The sequence below is a fragment of the Atractosteus spatula genome, chromosome 6 (assembly GCF_055471065.1).
Source record: "Atractosteus spatula isolate fAtrSpa1 chromosome 6, fAtrSpa1.hap1, whole genome shotgun sequence".
In the NCBI taxonomy this organism is placed as follows: domain Eukaryota; kingdom Metazoa; phylum Chordata; class Actinopteri; order Semionotiformes; family Lepisosteidae; genus Atractosteus; species Atractosteus spatula.
Genome location: NC_142711.1, coordinates 38295951 through 38321356, shown reverse-complemented (window position 1 = coordinate 38321356; position 25406 = coordinate 38295951). Strand labels below are relative to the sequence as shown.

The following is a 25406-nucleotide window of genomic DNA, read 5'->3' as shown; positions in this document are numbered from 1 at the left end:
CATTATATTTTAGAACTGAAAAATGTAATTAAAATGGATATTTTATAAATTAGAACAAGAAAACAGCACAGAAATTATAATGTATAGCTCAAATTAACAGTAGCAGCACTAAACACCACTAAGAAGGAGATCTTGTTCAAAGAAGACAAAATGACCCAAAAATCTAATGTTTCACACCAACAAAATAAAAAGTAAAATGGTATTGTAAGGAAGCCCTGAAGATACATTTCAAAGCAAAGCAAACAACTGAACGATAGTGGCTTTTCAAAGTGGGTGTTCCTCTGAGGAATTAACAAGATGAAAAGACTAATTGCATCAGGCTCTGGTGGCAATTGCTTCAGACAGTGCAGGGGATAAACATCTTCTCCAACCTCCATTCACTGCCAAACATGTTCAATAAACTAAAATCAGGCCTTGGAAAAGTAATTCCACAGAAGTCTGAAGTCACAAAGAACCCAGAAGACTTGACTCAACCTGCTGCCTCTGTAGCCCCAGCACCTCCATCCACAGCAAATGCCAAGCCAGGAGCACAGGTAAGTCATAACGTGATTCACCTGTACTGCCCTGCTGAGATGCCAGACTTCACTGTTCACGTTATAGAATATAACTATATATACTAGAGGATGTCAAATAAATACAGAATAAGCAAAATAATGATAAAAATTCAAATTACACAGTTAGGATTTTCTAAAGGTTCTGCTCCAAAATAAAATCCATAGTTAGATATTTGTTTTTGTTTCAGAGAACAAGCCAGTTACAAAGGGAAACACAATGCATTCCAGTCTTCATTGGTTTGCAACTCTGGTCGGTAAACATACTACACTGTAACTTGCTTTAACCACTGGAACATTCCTACAAAAAACAGAAACATTCCAGTGGTAAATGTTGATAATGCTGTGCTAATAAGAACACACAACTGTCCTGCTAACTTTTATTTATAATTTTAATTCATATTCACACACACATATATACAGTATACACATGGGGTGTGGATTGTGTACAATGGGTGTGATTTTGAGTTCCAGGGCATCTTTTTACCCATGTTTAACCTCTATTGTGCAGACTCCTCTTTTCCCTTAGTGAAAAGAAAATATCATTTTCAGGGAACAAGAGGGTTTGCTATTAGTATTCGTTCATTGTATACATTAATCATTCATGTAATGTCGGTCTATGAATACGTAGTATGCAGGGGCAAACAATGCTGGCATCCTGTTATTGAAACAATGTTATTTAATAATGTATTCCTGCAATTGTATTGTTTGTCAGTGGTGCCTCATCTAAGATTATTAAACACCATTTATCTTATCAAGTTGTAGTTAATTACTTAATTGTGTAGATGCCCAAGAGGACATCTTTATCCTGGAAACATTCAGAAAAATGGCAGAAATTAAGGTTAATGCTTCATGGAGTGTGGAGGAGATCTGGAAGACAGCAGGGAGTTTGGGGAATAAGGTGTGGTGGGACTTTATTCATATCTACTTAGTCTACTGATTTTTGCCCTTTCACACTGACCTGATTTCCCCAACATTAACATGAAGCAAAATATCCAGGAGGAAAGACTGAGGAATATGAGAACAGAACTGCCCTAATATTTATTGGTTTTGTTTGCACATCTGCAATGAAGAAAAAGTTTGGTGATTAAGGACGTTACTTGTATGAGACGATGTTGTTGGGTTTTTTTCTGAAGGAGCAGAAGCCCGAAGAAAAACAAAATGCGGCCACAGAAGAGGCGGACCCCAAACCAGCTCCCTGCGGTGAGTGATTCAGTAAGACAGGTGGCAGTTACCTCATCAACTTTACTAGCACTCTGTGCTTGCAACAGCTTTACAGTCCCCGTGACCCATTAAAAACCACCTATATTATTTGTTGGTAGGTCATAGCATTTGGCATGGATTACAGACACCAGTATCTTCTGGCTATTTGTTAAATATTTTTGAGGCTTTTATAGACCCATTTAAAACCTATGATTGCTAGAAGCATGCACAATAAGAGAGTAAATTTGCACAGTAATGAACAGATGTTTACACACTTTGTAGATGAAAATTCCACCATTTCAAAGACAAATTAGGTGACATTGTATTAGAATTGTCCAATACACCATAGGACTTTCTTTAGAACAATAAGTAGAATTGCGGTCACCATATATAAAAAAGATATTGGTAATCTATAACCTGTCCAGAGATTAGCAACCTGGATACCTTCCAGGGTTTAAGAGAATATCTTACATTCTCAGGGCTAGAGGAACTGAAATGTTTTAGTCTTTAACAGAGACTACAAGGGGACCTGATCCAAGTACAGCTATTCCTCAGAAAACATCCACCCACTTAAAAATGATTTATTTTTGTATTCTCCAACAATTAAAAGATTCTCGCTGTCTGAGTAAAAACACAGAACACATGCACCACAGAAACACATGAATGCTCATTGACCCCAAATGTCCAAAAACCAATGACACAAAGTCCAGAATCACTGCTCTCCTGAAACAGCTTTGGTCGATGACGTGACATGTCTCCTTCTGCCACAAAGAAGAAACTCTGAATTGTCTTTCAGTGGTCTTGGGCATCTTCTTCAGTCCAGGCCACCCTGAACAATGCTGTCCCCTATTCTCCCTCTACCCTGTTTTGTCCCTTACGAGATCAATAAAGTATCTATCTAAGTCCAATAGCAGGTAGGGGGGAGAAGACAGTGTGGGAGCCCTGAGCTGTCCACCTCCTCTATGTTGTCTAATGGTGCAGTCTTATCCCCCCAAATACGTCTCTGCCTATTCTATTCCTTTTAGTCCTCCTGAGACTTTAATAGCCCATTCCTACCAAGGCTCAGGACCCATTATGGAGGGAAAGGTAGAAGTGTCTTTGTGATGTTGTGATGTTCTAGGTCACTGCCTAATTAACTAACTGTTTGCCAAAGGCCAGGGATCGTGGAGTCCTGGCTCTCCTTTGATGTCTACCTGCCCCACCAAACACCTCAACATGCCCTCCCTTTCTGAGAAGCAATTGAGTCTGAGCCTTTAATCGCAGTGTCTGTGCTAGAAGGACCTTTGATTGGTGGGAAGCTCAAAGAAGAAAGAAAGACAAACACCCCCTGGTAGAGATACTGGCCATTATATGCAAACCTAAAGTCAATATAGTCCCCAGTGGCCAGAAACTTGAAATATTAAACATATAGACAACGGTGAACGAATCTGACTGGGTCAGTGAGGGTCGTAAAATTAACAGCCTATATTTTTCTCATTCTTTGTTTTCATATTATATAATGTAGATTTTTATTTAAATTAGAGCATCTTGTGAAGCGTAACTTTTCAAGGAATCGTACCAATACATACACATGTAAAACCATTCATTCATGTATTTAAATATATAGTACATTCATGCTAATAAAATATTAACACATACATGTGTGCATGCTAAAACATATTTGGACACATGTAAACACATACTGTACTTGAAAAAAACTAATATATATGAAATCTCAGCCAAGAATGCCAGTCTTACCTTTTCATTTATTTTTAATTAGAAAATCATCAATCCATTAAATATTTTCACATAAAGCACAGACATATGGTGTTATATGAGGAATTACTGTACTCAGAATACTTAATGGTATTAACAGAGCCAGCCTGGCACATTCTTTCGTGATCAACAGGGAATCAAAATCCAGAACGCAAAAATGGTAGCTTTGGATTAGTGAATTTAAAATTGAGAACAGGAATCACTTTTGTTTTAGTTTTAAACAGAGAAGATTGCAAGGGGACATGATACATCTATTCAAAGCCCTCAAAGGCACTGACAAAGTCAATCCAGTGAACTTCTTCAGAGTGAACAGAGAAACACAAACAAGGAGGAACAACACTGAAGTTCAATGAAGAAGTGGAGGCACTTTTTAACCAGAGGGTTGTGGGAGTGTAGAACAAGCTACTCTGCCATGTTGTTGAAACTGATACCCTGGCTTCTTTCAAGAAACAGCTGGTTGAGATCCTTCAGTCAATTATATACTAGCAACCAAGTGCACTAGAAGAACCAAACTATTTGTAACCTTATGTTTATTAAGCTCATGTTAATATAAAGGAGCTCCCAAGAGTCAGCCTAAACGTAATAAAAGCATCTAGTTAAAATGAAGACCAAACAGGAAGGGCGATATTTCTGTACCTCCTCTTGTGATCTTTATGTGGCAACAGGAGTGGTTGTGCAAGTGCAGAGAGATTGAGCATCTACTCCACCTGCAGCTTCTGCAAATGGCATAGTGTGGCATATCTGTAGAGCCCTGTGCTGCACCCCAGGCCACGCTGCCCTGTTCACACAGGAAGCCTGTCTTTTTCCAGAACAGATATCATACTTTAAGAATAAGTAAAAAGTCTGGGTACACTGTTTTTCAAGATACATTTAAATAAAACCAGTATCATGGTGGAAATATCAAAGTTGTTTTTGTCATTTTGGTATTTTTAGTCTTGTTTCTTTTCTTGAAAAAGAAACCAACGCTGACAGCCCACACATGTCAGATTTAGATTCTTCAAGAAAGGAAAGAAGAAAGAATGACTTGACTCACAACAAATAGAACAATCAGATCGTGTCAGTTATTGCAAAAAAGAAACAATAAACTCTTTTTTATTAATTGCGTGCTTACGTTATTATCTTTTCAGGCTCCTTCAATTCGTATTGTATTATAATATATGCAATATCCTGAAATAAATTATAGCCCGAGGGGGAGTTTTTTGTGAAGTCATTGTGAGTCACTCCTGGGCTCCTTGTAAAAACACCTCCACTTTCTTTTCTTTTTTCATGTGGGGGAAAAATGCTCACTATTCTCATCCCCTCTATGCTGGTATTAGATTCAGATTATTAATTATTAATCTTATTAACAATTGGTGATTTCAAAATGGGGGTCAAAAGCAAAAATTAGTGTCAATTCTCACTGTACTGCTCTCTTTCTGCTCCCTTGAAGGGTACACAGTCCCCCTGTAGTCTTCTAGGGAAAAAGCTGCCAAATGTATTTCCTACTTGTAAGGCAGGCAATGCACAGTTTCTATATAACCTCAGTCTGGGAGATCTGCTTGGCAATTAAACAGGTTCTCATTCTTAACTTTATTGCTCTACAGTCCCAGCTCCAGCCCCACAGGCCCCACCATCTGAGCCCCCCCAAAAAGCCAAAGATGTCCTGAATTCGGAAAGGAAGGCAGAAGATCTTGCCGACAGCCCAGACGATCCAGCTTGGTAAGATGGCAGAAGGACCAGGGAGGTAGTCTCTGAAACTAATGCAGATTAAAAAAGAAGTACCTGTTTTCTTTATGAAGGTTTGTGTTAGCTTGATTTGCCACAGTGCATTTTTTTCTTTTGGATATTGTTTATTAAAACACATTAATCAGATGTATTATTGTTCCGAACCGAAATATGCCAGACAGGGCAGTTGAAATACTGTACTGTATGTCCTAAGATTATGCCATTGCCCAAGGACTGAGACTCTTCAGATCCTACTACACATTTGAATCCCTGTGCTAAATGGTGGGTTTCTACTTGATAAGAAGGAAAAAGCCTCTGGCAAAGACATCTCAATCTAAGTACTGGGTATGTGCTTTGTGATGGTGAGCCAGGTTGATTTTTTTGAATATTTGAAAAGTTTTCTCAATATATACAGCACACCCGTGTCATCTACACAGCAGACAGTGCAGGGAGCATTTAATGGCCTATCGTTACAGACCTTATTGAAAAGCACAATTAATTCATAGCAATACTCAAGCTGCTGATGTCTGAGGAGAAGGCTGTTAACCGCCCACTGTGGAGGAGAATGTGCAGGAACCCTGCAGTTGTTCAGAGGAAAGCAATTTTAAGCAACATAAAGACAGCTGCACTTTTCAATGGAGTCAATCACAAATCACAAAACTTCATAAAGAGATAAATTAAAAGGTAAAAAATGGTTTGGTCATCTGTCACCAGTATTTATGAGTATGGCAAGAGTAAGGCATCTCTGGTCCTCAAGAGCCCTAATTTAATTAATCACCTTTACAAAGCTAATTTTTGTAGTTTTTCAAAACCTTCAGGTGTGAAATACATATCTGAGACCAAACAAGCATGGTTGTGGGCTGTATTTGCTACCTGATGCCATGGTTCCCACTGTGCTCCACACTATTCTTCATACCCACGGTGTAGAGTGAGATGGACACCATTCCATACCACAGGAAGTGACAGAGTTAGAAGAGGTGATCATGATGATGCCTATGCATGTCATTCTCAAGTGGTAAAAGGATAACAGGAAGTTAATTTCTGTATATGTTCATGCGTCATGCTTATTACAGCCAATCCTGTAACCCTATCTGTAGATGGTTCTGTACTTGAGCTTTAGTCTAAATTGAAAAGCCTTGGGGTGATATTCGATTCTGGCTTAACATTCGACCCACATGTGCAGCATATTGTCAAAACTTCTTTTTTTCACCTCAGAAATATCGCTAGACTAGGCCCTATGCTATCACTAACTGTTGCTGAAAAGCTGAACAAAACAAATTTGTGTTCTCTCAAATTGACTACTGTAATGCTCTACTCGCTGGGGTTTCTAAATCTACTTTGAACAAACTGCAGTATGTCCAAAATTCAGCAGCCAGAATCCTGACCAGGTCTCGTGCAAGTGATCACATTACTCCTATCCTGGAGTCCTTGCACTGGCTTCCTGTCAAAATTCCGTGTGGACTTTAAAATCCTCATGCTCACCTATAAGGGTCTGCATGGCTTGGCACCTCAGTACCTGTCTGAATTATTATCGCCCTACTCCCCCCTGATTCCTGTCAGAGGTTGGGGCAAGTAAGGCAACTTGACTCTAAAAAGGAGCTGAAAGGAGATTAAGGGATTTTCTGTGTTCCTAACTTAAGAGGATCATGGGAGCTACTTTGGCTGGAGCACTAAAAACAACTACAGGCAGAAACTTAAGTTGTAATGCAGAGCTTTAAGTTTTAAGTTTTTATTCTTATATAATATGGATTTTAATTATTTCACCATTTGTATCTGTGGGTAATCTGGTAATCCTGTGCAAACACCTAGGAATGCTGTCATTCCACATGTGAGATGCTATAAAAATAAGGAAGAGTTCGGTACTGTAGATACCATAAAGGAGTGTAATCTGGACTCTGTCAAGTCTGTATTCCAAGTACTGTACCTATAGACTCTAAATGCCATGAAACCTACCTGACATGTAGTGGGATATTGTGAGACACACCGAATGAACTGTTGTCTTTATCAACAGATGAGAGGAATGCAATAATGTCTTTTAAATGTCACTGTTAAAGCTATTTTTTTATTTTACACAGAACACAGAAAGATTTCAATCACCTTATCCTGGAATCTAAAGTACAACAGAGCAAAGTTAGTTCAAGTCATTCTTCATTGTAAATATTCATTCGGTCATTAATAGTTATGTAACCCTCAGATCTAAATTCTCAGAAATGCTCAGATTTATTCTTATTTTTAATTTATGTTTCTTGGGCATCATGTCATTTACACTCTTTTTAATATATGTGGTCTAATCAACCTTACTCTGTTAATAGCATAAAAACAAGTCCTCCAACAGTTGATGAAAAGGCTTCAAAACACAGAGAGAAAGTGTGCTTGTGAGGATGCCAGAAAATGAGATTAAATCAAGCACATTTAATAAGACAAATCTTGAAAAAGTCATTAAATAGCTTGAAACCCACAGATGTCACTTTAGGGCTTCAAATATTGTTCAGAATAGGTACAAACAGATAAAACAACACATTTGCCTTTTGCTATTGGCCCGATTTTCTCTTTATTGCTGTTCTCTGTATTGCTAGTCAGGAAGAGGTTGGTCCTGCCTCGGTTCCCATCATCATCAACAAGTACACCGACGATCATCTCCGTGACTTGGTGAAACGGCTGAAGGAAAGAACAGCACTGTACAGGGAGAAAATCACAGATAAGAACGCCTCCTCTCCTGAACCCAGTCCCCCTCCCTGTAAGCCTCCTTCATACAAAACACAGTACAAGGAGTAGTATTTGGAAATCAGACTCTTTGTTAAAGTAACTGCAGTAGAGTATAAGATGTTTACTAGTATTCTGTCTTCTACTCAGTTTATACATGTCTAATATCAAAATATCAGACTAAAATGATCAGTTTCTCCTAAAGTAATGATAAGCACTAAGTAATAAATAGTTTAAGGTAAAATAATATAGTCTTTATTACCACTTTCTGGCAAGGAGTATTTAGTAAACTAAAAGAACAACTTGAAATTTAAATACAGGTTGACAATATTTATTACACTTAATAAACTACTAGACAACTTGTTTTAGATAATTATCTTTGTTTATGTGATTGGTGTCTGTAGAGGAATGTAATCCTATGTTTTTGTCATATATTTCTCCAGAAAAAGTCCATAACTGATTAGATTTATGGAGTGAATTCAGTTTGCCAAGCTGGTTATATAATATTATGAACCTTTTTTAATCTTACTTCTTCTCACAAGCAGAATCAATGCACAAAAGAGGAAAACTTTACATATACCATACAGTACGCATACAATCCTTACCTAGAATTAAACAGCTTTAAAGTATTCTTCATTTTATCCTTAAAGAGGTTGTGTTCTCATTGCATTGAAATAATGTTTAAAGTTTTACCCACACTGGAAATCCACACTTTACAATCAGGGAAAAACAGAACCTCACTCATTACAAAATACAATCTTGGATCTTCTCTACTAATTTTCAGTGCTCAACTCTTTTTCTTACAAAAGAAGATATTTATTTTTGTTTATTTGCAAATATATGTAATTTAATATTTTGTAAATGGGTTACACAATGTCAGGCAGTTAGGGCTGTTGCCTCACCAATGCTGGGTCCTGAGTTCAGTTCGGGGTTAGTGTGCTTTCTCCGTGGAGTCTGCATGTTCTCCATAATCCCTGTCCATGGGGGTTTTCTCTGAATGCTCTCACCTTTCGAAGATGCATGTGTGTAGCCTTGGGAAGAGCAGGCATCGCATCCAGGATGCAGTTGTACCTTGTGCTCTGTATCTGCTATGTTACAACAAAGAAACTATAGGGAATGGAAGAACGGATTTAAAAAAATATTCTACTCCTTTTTTTAAGCTCCACTCAAAAAGCCCCCTCCGAAAAAGGAGGAGGAAAAGAAGGATGAGAAGAAAGACGAGAAGAAGGAAGAGGCTCAAGTGGAAGAAGCCAAGCCAGACGAGGAGCACTACTGCAACATGCTGTGCTGCAAATTCAAAACCAAGGCCCTGAAGGACAAGCTGAAGAAGTGTGAGCTGCCAGAGAGTTTGGATGAGTTCACAGGTAAATCTGTCTCTATCAAGGAACATCATTCAAGGTTATGGGTGTCTTTTTAAGAGCATGCAGTTGCTTCAGAATACAGGTATTAATATTTATTAGTCTTGTACTTTCTTTGTGTGTGAGAGGCAAAAATGTCATATAATCTCAGATTTGTTTCTGCTTCCAGTGTGTTGATAAAATGGCAAAAGACCATTAATATTCCATTTCTACAGCATCTTATGCAAATACTGCAAATCAGAAACTGTTAAATCAAAATGGTAAATTAAAATAAATATTGTTAGTGACATTTTTTCTTGTGTTAAATCTTTTGTAGCCGATAATTTTAATAATGATTATAACAACATATAATCATTATAATAATGATTATAACTAGATTTTGCAAGAAATCATCTTGTCCGTCTTTTTCTCAGACCGCAGGTACATCTTTTGGCTGTTTATAGTGAGCTTGGCATTCAACTACAACTGCTGGTTCATCCCAGCTCGTATGGCCTTCCCCTGCCACACAGCAAAGAGCATCCCCTACTGGATCTTCTTCGACACGCTGTCTGACATAATTTACATTGTGGACATGCTGGTGTTCCAGACGCGCATACAATTTGTCCGAGGTGGTGATATCATTGTAAGTCCCAAATGAACTTAATAAAGCACAATTTATATAAATTGATTTGACAGAATTTATAATAGAGATAATATGATGTAATATTAATATTTTCCTTGTCCTTAAAAAACACATACCTATAGCAATTCCTACTTCTAACAAGAGCAATTGAAGATGTGTATATGCAGTAATATGTTTGCATATACAGTATCTATTATCATTGTTTGCACTGCAATATTCCAATTTGTTTTTTAATTCCAAATGACATACTGTATTATATCAAAAAATATTCATATGCAGTAGCAGTGTTTGTGCCTCCTTCATCTTGGGCTTGGTGTCGCATTCAGGTTTTCTGTGTCAAGGCTACTCATTGTAATGAGGCAGGGATAGTCAGCTTCTGACTGGCCAAGCAGCATCAGTAACAGGTTGATTGTGCAACCTGTCCATAAATGTGAGAAATGTGAAATATTTTGTGATATCATTTGCATAAAGAATTATAACTGACAGCAACAGCATGCCTTACACCACAGCTTGGAGCCCCTGCTGAATATGTTGCTAATTATTGCATCACATTCAATCAAATTTTTCCATTTATTTCACTTTCTTCCAGTATGATAGAAAGGAAATCAAGAAGCATTACAGAGAATCTGCAAGATATAGAGTAAGTAGGCTGTGAAATAACATACAAATATATATACATATATATAAAGGTGTGTGTTATTGCAATTCTAATTTCATATAAATAGAGTTCCATTTGAAATCATTTCATTACACTTTATGGTTCCATTATACAGTATATTATAGTTCTCAGAGGCCCACAAAATTATGAAAACAAAAGGTCCCTGCTATTCTTGCTTTTTTGCATATTTTCAATATTCTTTACCTACAATATTTAACTTTAAGTTTGAAATGTACTCCAATTCAATTCAATTTATTTTTATATAGCACCTTTCACAACAAGGTTGCCCCAAGGCACTTAACAATGCAATTGACGATACATTTTGTCAATACAGAACATTCCTGATGTGTGTGTTTGACTGTGGGAATTTGAACAAGTCAGATTCCTTATTGGAGCCAGTCCTGTTTCCTTTTAGTAAATATGTTGAAGTATTTTGTTGAGGCTGCTGTTTACATTCCATTCCAGATACATAACATAAATTACACAACAAAGATTACTTGTCAGAAAAATGCATGCGTATCCTTTGTTTTATGATTTTCTCAAGAGCTTAAATTCACCTTTAATCCACCTGCAACCACCAGAACACTATTGGATGGAATATTGATTTTTCTTCAGAATAACAATACTGATACAGCAATTTGATTACTAAAACCCACTACTATTACCATTACTATACTAGCAATGTTCACAGCAATAAAGTACAAGACATTGATGCAATATGAGCAGAATGAAAAGAAAACTGACTATTGAGCACAGACAATTATTGGTAGAAAGTGACTGACACTGCAGTAGGAAAATACATGGTGATTGTGAAGACAGCATGTTCCCTCAGGAGCCAGTCACAATATTCAAGCAAGTTAAACAGAGAGGGATTAATGGTGGCTGCTACCAGTCCAGCTTCTTTTTAAGAGTTGTAGTTTTGTGTGTGTGTGTGACAAGAGGATCTCCATTCTCTGCCTCATCCAAGATTCAATCACAAGTCCGGGAGAATTCTACACTCTTTAGGTTTCTAGGGAATTGTATCACCATAACAGACTCAAATGAGCTCTGTTATGTGTGTGTAATATAATGAAGTGCTCACAATCTTTCTGTTCTCCACACAGCTTGACCTTATAAGTGTGTTGCCCATTGACCTGCTGTGCTTTCGTTTTGGATTTAAGTCAGTATTTAGAACAAATCGTTTCATGAAGGTAATTATGGGTATTTCTTTAGCCAAAAATAAAGTATTGGTAGAACTGTATGTGATATTGTTGCTGCTAATTATAAAAAAGGGAATTTAGAATATACCACTCAAAGAAAATGATAACACATTCTGTAAATACAGTAGCATGCACATAATTTCCTAGTTTATTTATATAATTGGTGTGTGCAAAATAGCTTTCTTTTACTGAGGTAAAAGATTGTGTTCAATCTTTGTGTTCAATTTAGCTGGATTGTGTTCAAACACCAAATAAATCCAATACTGGCACTCACGTGACTATTAGTGCTATTTCATTAAATATTGAACAGTCATTATGAGAGTTAGAGTTCAGATCTAATGGCTATCATACTTTTATGTAATATACAGTAAATACAACAGACAATAGAAAAATTCTACAGCTTCTATGTTTCAATATAATGTGAGGTTTCTTTTTTTCTTTGTAGCGTGAGTCATTCTTTGACTTTAATGATCGCCTGGAAGGTATCATGAGTAAAGCCTATATTTACAGGTATGTAAAAAACAGAAAATAAATAAGCCTCACATGTTTATTGGTTATTTCTGAGACTTTTCTATAAACGTCCTTAGAAAACTTCACACATAGACCTGAGAACTCCTCTGATGACTCAGGAAGGGAACATTCACACTACACTTAATGTTCCCTTAAGCCTTATGGCCACACTGCAAGGAGTACCTTGAATTCTTCAATTATTAATAGATCAAAACATCCATTGAATAGAAACAAAGAAATGATAATACAGTAGTGTTATCCCCTTCTTCCCCTGCCTCCACCAGCTTTTGGTGGGTAGTGGCACCACTCTGGCCCGTGCTCAAGGTTTGCCACCGATCAGGCAAGCGAAACACCAGGATGATTTGAACGTTTACAGGTCTACTTCAAATACAGTTTCCCTGACCCAAATTCCCCTTGCTGAATTTGCCTTAAGGCAGTTTCTTTAACTCAAGATACACACTTGAGTGTTTCTTTCATACTACCTGTCTGCTAGAGTTTAACAACTCATAAAGAGTAAAGACTTTCCCAACAGTTCATATGCACATTTGAGTCTGTTCTTCATGCCATAAGTGTCTTCTGTGAAGACAAAGATGTTGCTTCTGGATGCAACTGTTTGATTATAATCACCAGCATCAGTGCAACAACTGCACTACAAGTTGTATTGTAACTGCAGTGGTTGGCCTGTACAAAATCAACTGTTCTACAGCCTGTAACAAGATTATTTTCCTGGGTTTTCCAGAGTGATACGCACCACAGGCTACCTGCTCTACATCCTGCACCTTAATGCCTGTTTATACTACTATGCTTCAGACTATGAAGGTATTGGATCCACCAAGTGGGTTTACGATGGCGAAGGCAATGCGTACGTAGGTCCTTTCCTTTTTATGATGTAGCATTCCAAGAAGCTCATCATGAGTACTCAATACTCACTGATGTTTCAGAAGATGCTGCTCTTGGTAAATGCTGGAGTGGTATGCCGTGTCCTTCATCTACCTCACTGATGAGTGAAGCAGTATTTCACAGTTTTGCCTTACAGAGTGACAAACTGCATCACAACACCAAAAGCAATTTTATGCTATATCTGAAGCACGGTTTTTGGTACTTAAGGAGCAAAATTATTTTACCCCAAATAAACAATCCAAGGGAAACATTGATTTTGACAAAAGCAAGAACAAAGATTACTCTTTTCAGAATGACACCACCATGTGTTATTATGTTTAGAACCTAAGTTTTAAAAAATAAGCAGTTACAAATGAGAGTCCATTCAACCCATCTAGACTTATTTCTACAGTAGTTCACAGTTTTGAAATGAGGATCTCATCCAGCTGTTTTTTGAAGCAAGCCAGGGTATCAGCAACAACAACATGCATGAGTAGATTGTTCCATGCTCCCATGCTCCTTGTTTCTACACTCTGATGGATGTTGTCACAAAAAGAGGACAATTTCACTTTCAATATTATAACATCTTCCCCACAACGCAGCACTGTTCATTGTTTTGAATCTCTTCATGTTTTTTACACACAGCAAAATGTGCAAAAACATTTTGTATTCAGAAAGGAAAAGTTTTGAAGTCAGCACTGAAAAGCTATTTTTTCTACAGCTTGGACAGAAGCAACAATAACTGTCCGGTAGGTCCTACAGAGGACAAGGTTACCTAATGGGTTACGTGCAGCATCCAGAATACAGTACACTTTGAAGAGAGCAGGTTAAATGAGGCCACATCCCAGATCACCAAGAGAGTATCAGCTAGAGCATCTTCCAGGATTTGAAGATTACAAGAAAAGTCCTGCCAAACCTTACTTTCTCAGCATGACATGTATGAAGATACACTAGATGACTGATATAATGGTATCATGGCCATAGATCAAACTGCAGTGAATCAGGAGGTTCTTCTAAGCACTTCCTGTCCTTCATGGGGGCTGGGAGTCCAACATCTTGGCTGGAGACACACAGTCTCTGGTATATAAAATGATGTTTATAATACAATCTTGTCTTTCACCTTTTTTTTTTGCAAAAAGCATTGCATAAGTCCCAAAAGTGATCAAAACTAATAATACTAGATTCAATGTTTCTTAGCCATTTTTATGAATCAGCAGCATTGCATTGACACAGCCTTCAATTTAAAATTTTCTTACATATTTTTTTTTGGGTTGCACAGGGTTGGGTGAATTAGTACCAGAGAGAAAATATTTTCTATTTTGAATTATTTTTAGTCTTTTCTTCCTCCCCTCTTGTAGCTACCTGAGCTGCTTCCTCTATGCTGAGAAAGCCCTGTTGATGATTGCGGAGCTTCCCTTCCCAACCACCCTGTTTGAACAAATGTTTCAGATGACAAACTATTTTTTGGGTGCATTCTTTCTTTCAACATTTCTTGGCCAGGTAGAACTTTTTCACCATTTTACCTTTTTTTTCTGTCTTGCACAATAGTTCAGGATGGACCAGAAAGACAACAGAACCAGTATGTCCAGTATATATCAACACAATATACTGTATATACTGTATTATACATTATATATAGATACAGTATTTCTGTTTTAAACAACAGTATACATGTGTATGAATATTGCAGAGCTGCAGGAGATAAGAAAAGTGATGACAGCTCAAGTTTTTGGACTTGAAGTTATCATTTTGAAGGAGCCCTGAAGCTTTTCCTTTTTCCATAAGCTCAGTAAATCAGCTTTGCTTCAGATGAAGTCACCGTATTATCCTAGCTGATTTTCTTGGAAGACTTCAATCTTTCTCAGTTTGACAAATGCTTTTTCAGGTGTCTGGAAGGTTTGGGCCACATTTTTCACTGGACATTTTGTTTTCTCTTCTTTTTTAAAGCCCTTCCATTGATGTGCCCTCAATTTCCTTTATTTTTTATTCAATTCCATATTTAATCAAAAATCAGCAGACTATTAATCTTAAATTCTTCCAAACATTTTGCTTTCCTCTTTACTCCTTTTCACTTTTGACTTTTGGTATCTTTGGAATGTTTTTCAAGAATAGACTAATAGAATACAATAAAGTGCATGTACATAACATCACTGAAGCTGACTTTACAAAATGATTTTATTGTATTAAACAAAAATGTTCACATTAGCCTGGTAAGATGCAATAGTTTACTTTGATGCATTGCTCTATTGAGCCCTAATTTTAATAACTAGGCAAGCAAGTTATAAAACAGTATCTGATAATGATATTTTAAAACAAAGCAACATCTTGTAGTTACAGTCATTACCAGGCAATAATTTTCAAGACAGATTCCAAATTAATTTTATAGTTCAGTCTTTTGTGCCTTTTGTACTCTGTGTCTACAGCAGAGGTTCCCAGTCTTTGAAGCAAGGACTCTAGGAGTTAATTCTATTTTTTGGGTTGTCTCTACTGTATGTGGTAGTTCTCTGAACTCTGCCCTTCCGCAGGTACCTGCGCTGTTACTATTGGGCAGTGCGTACCCTCATCACCATTGGGGGCCTACCGGAGCCAGTCACAGTATTTGAGATCGTGTTTCAGTTGTTGAACTATTTCACAGGTGTCTTTGTGTTCTCCAGCTTGATTGGGCAGGTAAAACTGAGAGAGATGAATGTTGGCTACTGCCAGTGCATTCATTGGGAAACCTTCTGGTTTTAGACTAGCTCACTTTCTTGTGTCTGCATGCATGTCCCTGTGTGTGTATGGCTGTGTAGGTTGGATCTACTGTATAGAATATCTTTTTTGCAAGTACATTACGGCAAAGACAATGATGAATGAGCTTGCAAAGACAGACCCTAATCTGTGATTCTGACCACAGTCTTCCCTGCAATACTAAAATGAGTACTGGACTACCACTTTCCATGTATCTAAGCACTGTTTTTATTTATTTAGATGAGAGATGTCATTGGAGCTGCCACAGCAGGTCAGACGTATTTCCGGGCCTCTATGGATAGCACTGTGGCCTATATGAACACCTACAAGATTCCCAAGCTGGTTCAGAACAGAGTTCGCACCTGGTACAACTACACCTGGGCATCCCAGGGCATGCTGGGTAAGTGCACGGAATTTATTGTGCTGTCATTCTGTTTATTGTACAGTTTAATAAAGGAAAAGCATCAAAATTATTTCAGAAAACTATCTCAATGTACGCCATAAAAGGAAAGACCTACAGTATAGTTCTTTTAACCAGCATTAAGTCAGTTTCTTTGTTGTTGATACAGGATCACTAACAGATTCTTTTTGCTTTCCTGGATTTTTTATTTCCTTCTTTAATGGGGGCTGATATAGTGATTCTCCTGATATACAGTGAGGACTGGTGTAGTTCTGTACTCAAAGCACATTTCGCGTTTTTTGTCAGATGAGTCGGAGTTGCTGGAGCAGATGCCGACAACAATGAGGACAGCTATTGCCGTAGATGTGAACTTCAACAGCGTCAGCAAGATCGAGCTTTTCAAGGTGAGTGCTTGGTTTGTGACATGGGGTGTATGCATGCCTCCTGAGAGGAAGTCATTCTGTTCTGCAACTAGAAATGCACAGTTCTGCTTTCAGAATGTAGATTCAATGATAACAGATCTCTGTTTTCAATCTAATTGGAAATCTGATGGACAGAGGGAAAAAAATAGAAGAAAGAATGTATTATTGCATAGCTCCAACCTTTAACAGTGAATATCTTTCATTTATATCGCTATATAGAAGACAAGCTAAAAATAAACTAGAGAGTTAAAATGAGGTTAATTCATTCAAATCAAATCCAAGTCCAAAGACTATGTGGTCTTCTGAGACTGGAACTGTATATGCCGGATACATTTCTTTGAAATTGCACCCTTAATCTTTCTCTAGCTTGAGTTTCCGGACCACATTCCATGTGGCACAAGATAACCAAACTATGTGAGCCCAGAGGTTGCAAATCACTTCATTACCACAACATGTTTTTTCCACTCTACCATCTCACGTTCCTGCAGCTGTGCTGCCCTCTGCTGACTGATGGCTGTGCAATACGAAAACATGTTGTCATGAGTCTGGATTCACTTTCTAGATGGATTCCAGTGCCTCGGCAATCAACCGTACACATGCACAGAACATACTTTATCTGATGTAACAATGTAACAGAAACACTCTGTGTTGTGTCATCTCTTTTTACTCCAAGCCCCTGTTTCTCTACTACATTGTAATAGTTATATTGCACGAGCCATGGGACTGTATTCATAAAATGTTTACATTATCTAAGATTTACCATTTTTTAAATTAACAATGCAGACTCCTCATGTTACAAAATAAAAGTAAAAGGACATTTAAATATCCATTAGTAACTCTCAAATATGTATTACCTACAAGCTTATCTGCTGGAATTTAATCATGCTCTGCAGACAGTAACAACCTGCAGACTGACAATCTGTCACTGAATGTGCTTGACCCAGGGATGTGATAACCAGATGATTGTGGACATGCTACTGCGGCTGAAATCCATTGTGTATTTACCAGGAGACTATGTCTGCAAAAAGGTAAGGACAAGTAGCAAGTGCATCAATATCTCTGAGTGTAACCATCTGCTGCAGTTGATGGCTCTTAACAGTTATTGAGTCTTCTAAGTTAAATAATAGAAAAGCTGATGAGAAATAAGAGTGGAACAATGGGATATTATACCAGTTTCTCGAAAGGTTTACCTGTGTGTGAGCACAGTACATTACACTGCACAGCCTAGCTGTACATAGGTTCATATCTACTTCAAGAATGAACCAGCTGATCCCCTTTAAAGATGGTATTGAAACAGGTGGCTGAGCACAGCCACGCTAACTCTTGTCCTAGTCTCTCAACCAATAAGTATGCAGCTCTTTCAGGTGAAGCTCAGTGTGCAGGAGGAATCATGATGGTATATGAAAGCCTGCTGTCTGATTGAGAAAATAAACTCATATTTCTACATCATACACAAGGACACATAATTTAAATTAAAAGATAGAATTCAGAACCCAAGACCACAGAACTCCTTTAAAAAATCACTTTTAAAAAATCCTTTTAAATTCACTTAGAACTGCAACAAATTTGCCCTGACATATTACTGAACAGAAACAGAATAGGTAACCTTAACATTCAACACCTACAGTATAAAGGTGATGAGAAAGGGTCTGCTGTGAAAGGCACAGGCAAGTTGTATGTGTGGCCAATTGCAGGAAGGAATACAAGCTGTACTATACAGCTGTAAAAATACCAAGCTAACCATAAAACTGTATAACTGCAACTTGTGCTTAGCTGGTTACACATGCTGTCTGAGATGCCACATGTCATGTCAGCCCATCTCTGAGATATTCAAAAGAGCTCGAGTCGGGTGAATAGAGTATCCACAACATAACTGGCACCTTCTTGTCTGGCTAGAAAGCTGCTGTCACTTGTGCTCCTGCTGGAATGTTGTTGAATTAGGATGGGCCCACAGGAAAGGTGGCAGCTGAGTCCTCGGTCTCGATCAATGCAGTGCTGTTCAGTCAGGTTGCCATCAATCACTCCTAAAGGAGTTTTGTAGTATCATGACATTCCTGCCTAGATCATCACACTTCAAACTCCTTAATCAGTTCTGCACGTCTGTGTCACACTCACTGACATCCATCAGACATTTACAGTATCTGGTGCAGATGGCACAGTCTGTTTTTATCTTTCTTGATTATTTTCACCTGGTTATTTACAGGTAATGCAATGGTGACAGTCATTCTAGTCAGTGTATTCATGAATGACAGATAAATCAAAATGGCACCATAAACATTCAATCAATATCCAAATCTGTATATCTTCTTTTTATAAAAACATACATGAAGAGAGTAATAAAGTCCTTTGGATGCTTAATATATAATAAGCATTATAACACTTTTATTATATGTATTTTATTGTAAAATATATAATAAAGGGTAACCAATGTAGCAGTATTATACAGTTTAAACAAACAGGAAAACAACACAAGTAATTTACAACCCCTGCTTCTTTACATCAAATTATTTTTATGACATTAATATCACTGAAATGTTCACCTGTATTTCATGTTAAAGGATGTTCGTACAGTACATGCAATGACCCACACAGTCCGTTGTTTTCAGTGTGAACTTTAAGTGATTTTCTATGCCTTTAGCCATCTGTAATTTAGTTCCTGCAGGGCACTTTGAGCTGATAATAAAGCTGATATGTTTGATTAAACAACTTCTTACTAATTGCCTATGTTTTCCCTCTTGTGCCCCTGTTCTCAGGGAGAAATCGGCCGGGAGATGTATATCATCAAGCAGGGGGAGGTCCAGGTGTTGGGGGGCCCGGACGGCACCAAAGTCCTGGTCACACTGAGGGCCGGGGCTGTGTTTGGAGAGATCAGGTAGTTCTGCCCTCCCCACCACCAGCTTCCCAGGGATGACTCTAGTTAGTACATACAGTAGGCACAGCTCCAGCTGTTGTTGGATAGAATCCAGCAAGTTCACTAGGGCTGGTTAAATCAACAGCTGAACACATCTGAATAGTGTGAAAATGATCCAGTTACAGTAGTGATGAGCTCAAGTGGGGCATTAGATCAAAAGGGCACCATGAACATTCAATCAATATCCAAATCTGTATACCTTCTTTTTGATAAAAACATATATGAAAAGAGTAATAACAGAGTAGGTATGAAAACTTGTCTGCACACACTTCAGCCCTTCAGGATTGGTGTTGTATACCAGTTGTCCAGAATAGCTTGGTAAGAATGTTCTTACAAGCATCCATCCATCCACTCTTCAACTGTGTCTTCCAATTCAGGGTCACAGGGGAGCAGGAGCTCAGCCGGCAAGCCACAGGCGCAAGGCAGGATAAACCCTTGATGGGACACTAGTTTATTGCAAGCAAACAGACACGCACACACACCTGGGCCAATCTTCCCATAACTCAATTAACCTACCAGTATGTCTTTGGACTGTGGGCGAAACTGGAGCACCCAGAGGAAACCCACACGAATACGGGGAGAAATATAAACTCCAAACAGATAGCATCCTAGTAATTGAACCCAAGGCCCCAGCACTGTGACGCAGCAATGCTAACCACTGAGCCATCGTGCTACCCTCTAATATAAATGTCACTAGAATTCACTTGTTCTTATAAACATCCCCGGTTTAACTTGGAAAATGGAAAGTTGTCTCTGTCAATTTTTTTTGACTGATGGTAACTCTTTGTATTAACTCAAAAATAAGTATTCTTTTGTATCAAGGCATGGAATAGTGGTTTGGGCTCTGGAAGTGTTACCAGGGTCACACGTTCAAGTCCATCCAGCTGTATGAATGAGTACCATCACTGCTGGGATGTTATACTACAATGGATATGAATACAGCACTTTCAGATTTTGTAATGCCACAGAAACAGAGATATGTGCCAGTTATAGTGAAGTTACAGACTCATTAAGCCATTTAACCTTCCTTAATTCAACAGCACCATCTCACCCATTTGCAATGGCATTCTACTCTCAAGCCTCAGGCACAGTCCACACCAGCACACAGCAACATTCAATCATGTGAAATGTACTCATTGGTCAGCCATTGATCCCGCTTTGTCTGTACTGTTGACCTTTATGTTACTACAGACTGTCCATCCATTATCCTCACTGCAGACTAGGCTTTAGAGAAAGAAGAAATATTATTTTCCATCAAGGTGATGAGTTTTCTACCAGGGTTAATATTCATACAGTATACAGTACAACATGATGTTTCTCAGGATAATAAAATTTATATAATTACAGACCAATGTCTATTCAATAAAATGTCACTACACCTGCTACAAAAAGCATGTTGACATTTTCCTATAAATAACTGTGAATTTGTTGCATTTTTAAGTGATAGCCTTCATTTTATGCTGAGAATATGAATAGTGATCTTTCCATATAGTCCATATATTATAAAGCATTACCAAAGAAAGTCTTAACGTTGTATAGGTTGTTAAATTTACCACTTACAGTATGTGTTAAAACATGTCTTATATCAGATTATGTGTACATCTCAGAAATTCTTAATACATACTTAAAGTTTCTTACAAAACAACATAAAATGTAGTTCAAACCATGTATGGCAATACTTGTCCTTTGCATGTGCATATAGACACTTACACACACATATATACATATCCAGCTATCCGTTTTTCAATTGCGTCTTCCAATTCATTGGAGCTATCCAGGCAAGCAACAGGTATATGTCATGGTACTCCCTGGAAGCCAATCTATCTGCAAAGTAGACAGACACAAACACTCTCACCAGGGCCACTTTACCCAGAAGCCAATTAACCTACAGTACCTAAAGTATGTTTTTGGACGGTAGGAGGAAACTCATGCACACAGGGAGAAAACAAACAAACTGCATGCAGATAGCACCCCAGGTCCCAGATTAAACCCAGGGCCCCGGCACTAACCACTGCACCAGTGTGCCACACTTCCTCCCACTTACACACATATTTTGAAGAGACAGCAGGAATGACACTCTAGGCTTCCTTTTGCAGCCTACTGGCAGCCAGCGGGGGAAACAGAAGAACAGCCAATGTTGTTGCCCATGGCTTCGCCAACCTCTTCATCCTGGATAAGAAGGACCTCAACGACATCCTGGTGCACTATCCTGACTCTCAGAGGCTTCTGTCAAAGAAGGGCAGGTAATTCTGCAAAATTAATCCCTCTTTTCCTCCAGCATCAGGTTTGTCTCAATACTAAATACTGTGAGAACAAGATTTTTTATTTATTTTCTAGAAAACTGATGAAAGACAAAGGGAAAAAGGGGGGCCCACCGGAGAAGAAAAACAAAGGACTGGCCTTGTTCGACAAAAGGCCTGAGACCCCAAAATTGTTCCGCGCTTTACTATTAGTCAAAGGAAAAGGAGGCCTCTTCAGATAGCTGAAGGTAAGGGAACAACAAAAGGAGACTGATTCTTTGGCACTACAATTTAATTTGTCTTTATGAAGCTTTTCCTCCCATTGATATGTCCTTGTTCTCACATTGACATCTGTAACCATCCTGTTAACCTTCTACATGTAGACATTCAAGTAGACATGTAGATGTTTGGCCTGAAATGCATAACTGCATGAATGAAGGGGTGCTAAGAAAATCAGTTCTACTGTCCTTCCACACCTGGACAATGAAGGAGATTGTTACAAATGTCAATATGGCTTTTATTGGCAACTGTTATATTTTGAGTCAGCAGTCAAGACTTGTGAAACTCATGAGGAGTGAAAGAAAAAAATTGAACATCCTAGGAAAACATCCTTATTTTTTTTCTAGACTGAAGCCTGAAAGGCCCAAACACTTCGTCTGAAGTCCTGTGACGTGTCTACGGGTTCTCCGTTCAACCCGTCTTTTCCAGCTTTTTATTGTTTTGTTTTTTCTTTAGGCTTGTACCATAGTACAAAGCCATCAGTCTGCAGATATTTTCCAGCCTTTTCTCCTTTACCACATCTTCCAACTTTTGGAAGTAAAGGGAATTTCAAAGCAAAATAAGCTCAGGCCACTATGTTTAGTGCCATAGAGTACACTGTTATTGGATATTAGCTTTTCTGGCTTGGATGAGTTGAAATAGGATCATGATTAAATGCCCCATATTTCTGAAACACTTTCAGACATGACAGGCTTTAAACACAGACATTGAAATGAAAAATATTCAATGCCCAAACTGTGTATTAAACTTTCACTTGAGTGAAATTAAACAGGAATAGGGCAACAAACACATATAACATGATTGTACTATATTAAGTCAATTTTTTAAATAAATAATATTCATAAATAATATGTTTAGTTCAGTCTCATTATTTATTTTTTTCTTACATTTTGTAAAGAAAAAAAGAGAAAAATTGAAAATGAGAAACATTAATGTCCGTCAACAAGGCGGGAGGTCTGAGTGTCAGAAAGCTGAATTAGTCAGCCACAGGTTCTAAGAGATCACTTGGGGTATCATATGGAAGAGAAGTGAACTGAATCACAGGGGCGATGAATGTCCTTATCCTTTCCCAAAACACATATTGTTGCTTTGACTTGCTCTGAATATTCCTACAAGCTGCGCAACCTCATCTCTGTCTGCACCAAGGCCTGCTGGCTGCAGGGTCTCTTTCCAGCACAGGTTTTAGAAAGCAGAAAACTTGTTCATCCAAATTCCCAGATTTTCAGGTGCTCCTGTCTGATCTCCAAGATCAGGATAGGATAGCCTTACTCTCTTTTAGGGAGGTGGGGTATTACTGTTGTTAATTTTTACTCTCTTGGCTCTAACATTATTATGTTATCTCTTGATAACAAAATGTAAGTCCATATTTGAGTTCATGTGTAAGGAATTTTTTAGTTTCATAGATGTGAACAAGCAAATTCTTCCAAATGATTAAGATAGCATATAGAAATGAGTTTCCAATTAAAACAGAAACCCATTTCGAAGCAATGCTTTGTGTCTTGGGGTTGCTTATCCAGTTACAACATAGCATTGCTGGCCTCTGTTGAAAACTTTTGTCTGCAATGTCTCCACAATTCTGGGGATTTATGGTTGATTTAATATTCTTCCACTGCTGCAGCATCCTCAGGATCTGGATTCCAGCTAGTCACCTGATGTACTGGTCCCGAGGGCAAGTTTAGTTCTAAAGCTTTGCAGCCACTTCAATTCAATACCAGTCTGCAAAGCACTGGGCGCTCTGTACACATTACTGATGAACTGCTGGGGTGGACAAAATAATGGAAATCCCAAGCAAAATATATTTATAATAATATAAGGAGTTAAACTTCCCTTTGGCTTCAGAACACTTTCAGGCCTTTTGGAGTACTGTTACACAAGTTTTGAACTGTTTCTAGTGGGATACTGAGACATTCTTAAAAAAAAAGCATCCAGTGTTTGAGACATGAAGGAGGTGAAAATCTACTCTTCACCCTACATCCCAGAACTTCCCATAAAGGTTCAATGACGTTTAGATCTAGTAATTTGGGAGGCCTTGGAAGGTGTTTTAATTCATCCTGGTGTTCATGAAACCACTCTTGATTCTGTTTAACAGTACTGTATGTTTGGGGGTGTGATTATCTTGGAATATGGGAACATTTTAAAGAAACAATGTTTGCACTATTGGTACACCTGGTTGCCTAAATTGGCTTCATATTCATAGCCATAAGCTACAATTATCCCATGCAGAGTAACAGTGATTATTAATTAATAATAATCAATGATGCAACAAGATGGCTGCCCATACGATAATACTGTAGATCCACTACCATGTTTAACGGCTGGGAAAAGGCAGTGTGGTCTGAAGGCTTCCTCTGGCTCTCTCCAATCATTAACCCAACTGTATGAAGGAAAAAGAGTAAAAGACCATTTTCATCAGACCATTTTACATTCTTCCACTCACAAGTCCAGGATTTGCGCTCATTACACCAGATTTTGCATTGCTATGCATTTGCCTGGATTACAAGTGGTTTCCAAATAGCAGCCCTAACATAAATATCAGCTTCATGAAACTCATGGCATAATTTTTTCTGAGACTAGGTCACAGAGGTATAGACTAAGTTCTGTGGGAATTTTTGAAGCTGTTAATTATGGTTTTTAGCAAGTATCCTGTTAAGTGTCTACCTATCCCCGTTTGCAAGCTTTGACTTGAGACCACTGTTCTTCTTCCCCGCTACCGTTTTCCCTCATTTGCAATATGCCTTCATGATATTTGATACTGTCCCCCGACACATTAAATATTTTTTCTGATTCGGTGACTGATATACCTGCAGTTCAAGCAACAACTATTTGATCTTTTTCAGTTTCTTTAGAGCTCTCATGTTTTAGAAACTCACATACTAAAGTGTTTATGTCTTCTACAGCTGAAACATATGGGTAATTAGTATTGAAATTAATATGAAATACACACTCTGCGCAACCGTGCAACCCTACAGTATAACCATTGTTCCAAAACGTAGGTGTGATGGTGCCAGCTGAGGCCTGACCGAAGACTCCCCTGCTGGAGTTAAACTGGACACACTCATCTATTGCCATATTGCCTAATTAGTATTCTGTTGATACTGTGGTGATAGAGTCAGGAGAAATATGAACTAGAGTATAGCTAGTACAGGAGTATTTTATTTTATTTTATAACATCTGCAGCCATCCGGCAGCCCTTATCCCAATTAAAGTTTGAAGGATTTTAAGAGAATTAATGGGAAAAACGTACACAAGTATTTTGTTATGGAGTGGATTTAGCTAATGAATGAT

At 38.1% G+C, this 25406-nt stretch overlaps 1 protein-coding gene across 1 annotated transcript; it reads left to right on the top strand.

Moving 5' to 3' along the window:
• Window positions 1–389: 389 nt before the first annotated feature.
• Window positions 390–22525, top strand: LOC148832850 (cyclic nucleotide-gated channel beta-3-like). The gene is made up of 17 exons (XM_088918229.1): window positions 390–533; window positions 1688–1754; window positions 5093–5207; window positions 7790–7950; window positions 9077–9280; window positions 9688–9896; window positions 10486–10536; window positions 11658–11744; window positions 12199–12263; window positions 13003–13125; window positions 15668–15809; window positions 16110–16269; window positions 16576–16673; window positions 17636–17719; window positions 19445–19563; window positions 21699–21845; window positions 21940–22525. The coding sequence occupies exons 1-17, from the start codon at window positions 390–392 to the stop codon at window positions 22082–22084; spliced, it is 2121 nt and encodes a 706-aa protein (XP_088774355.1). The 3' UTR covers window positions 22085–22525.
• Window positions 22526–25406: the final 2881 nt, after the last annotated feature.

What these genes read in the sequence shown, in the direction of transcription:
- LOC148832850 (XM_088918229.1), top strand. Translation starts at nt 390, where the DNA reads ATGTTCAATAAACTAAAATCAGGCCTTGGAAAAGTAATTCCACAGAAG. An exon ending in AGCCCAGACGATCCAGCTTG is followed by an intron (nt 5,208 to 7,789) that starts GTAAGATGGCAG and finishes CTGTATTGCTAG; the next exon opens with TCAGGAAGAGGTTGGTCCTG. An exon ending in TACGATGGCGAAGGCAATGC is followed by an intron (nt 13,126 to 15,667) that starts GTACGTAGGTCC and finishes GCCCTTCCGCAG; the next exon opens with GTACCTGCGCTGTTACTATT.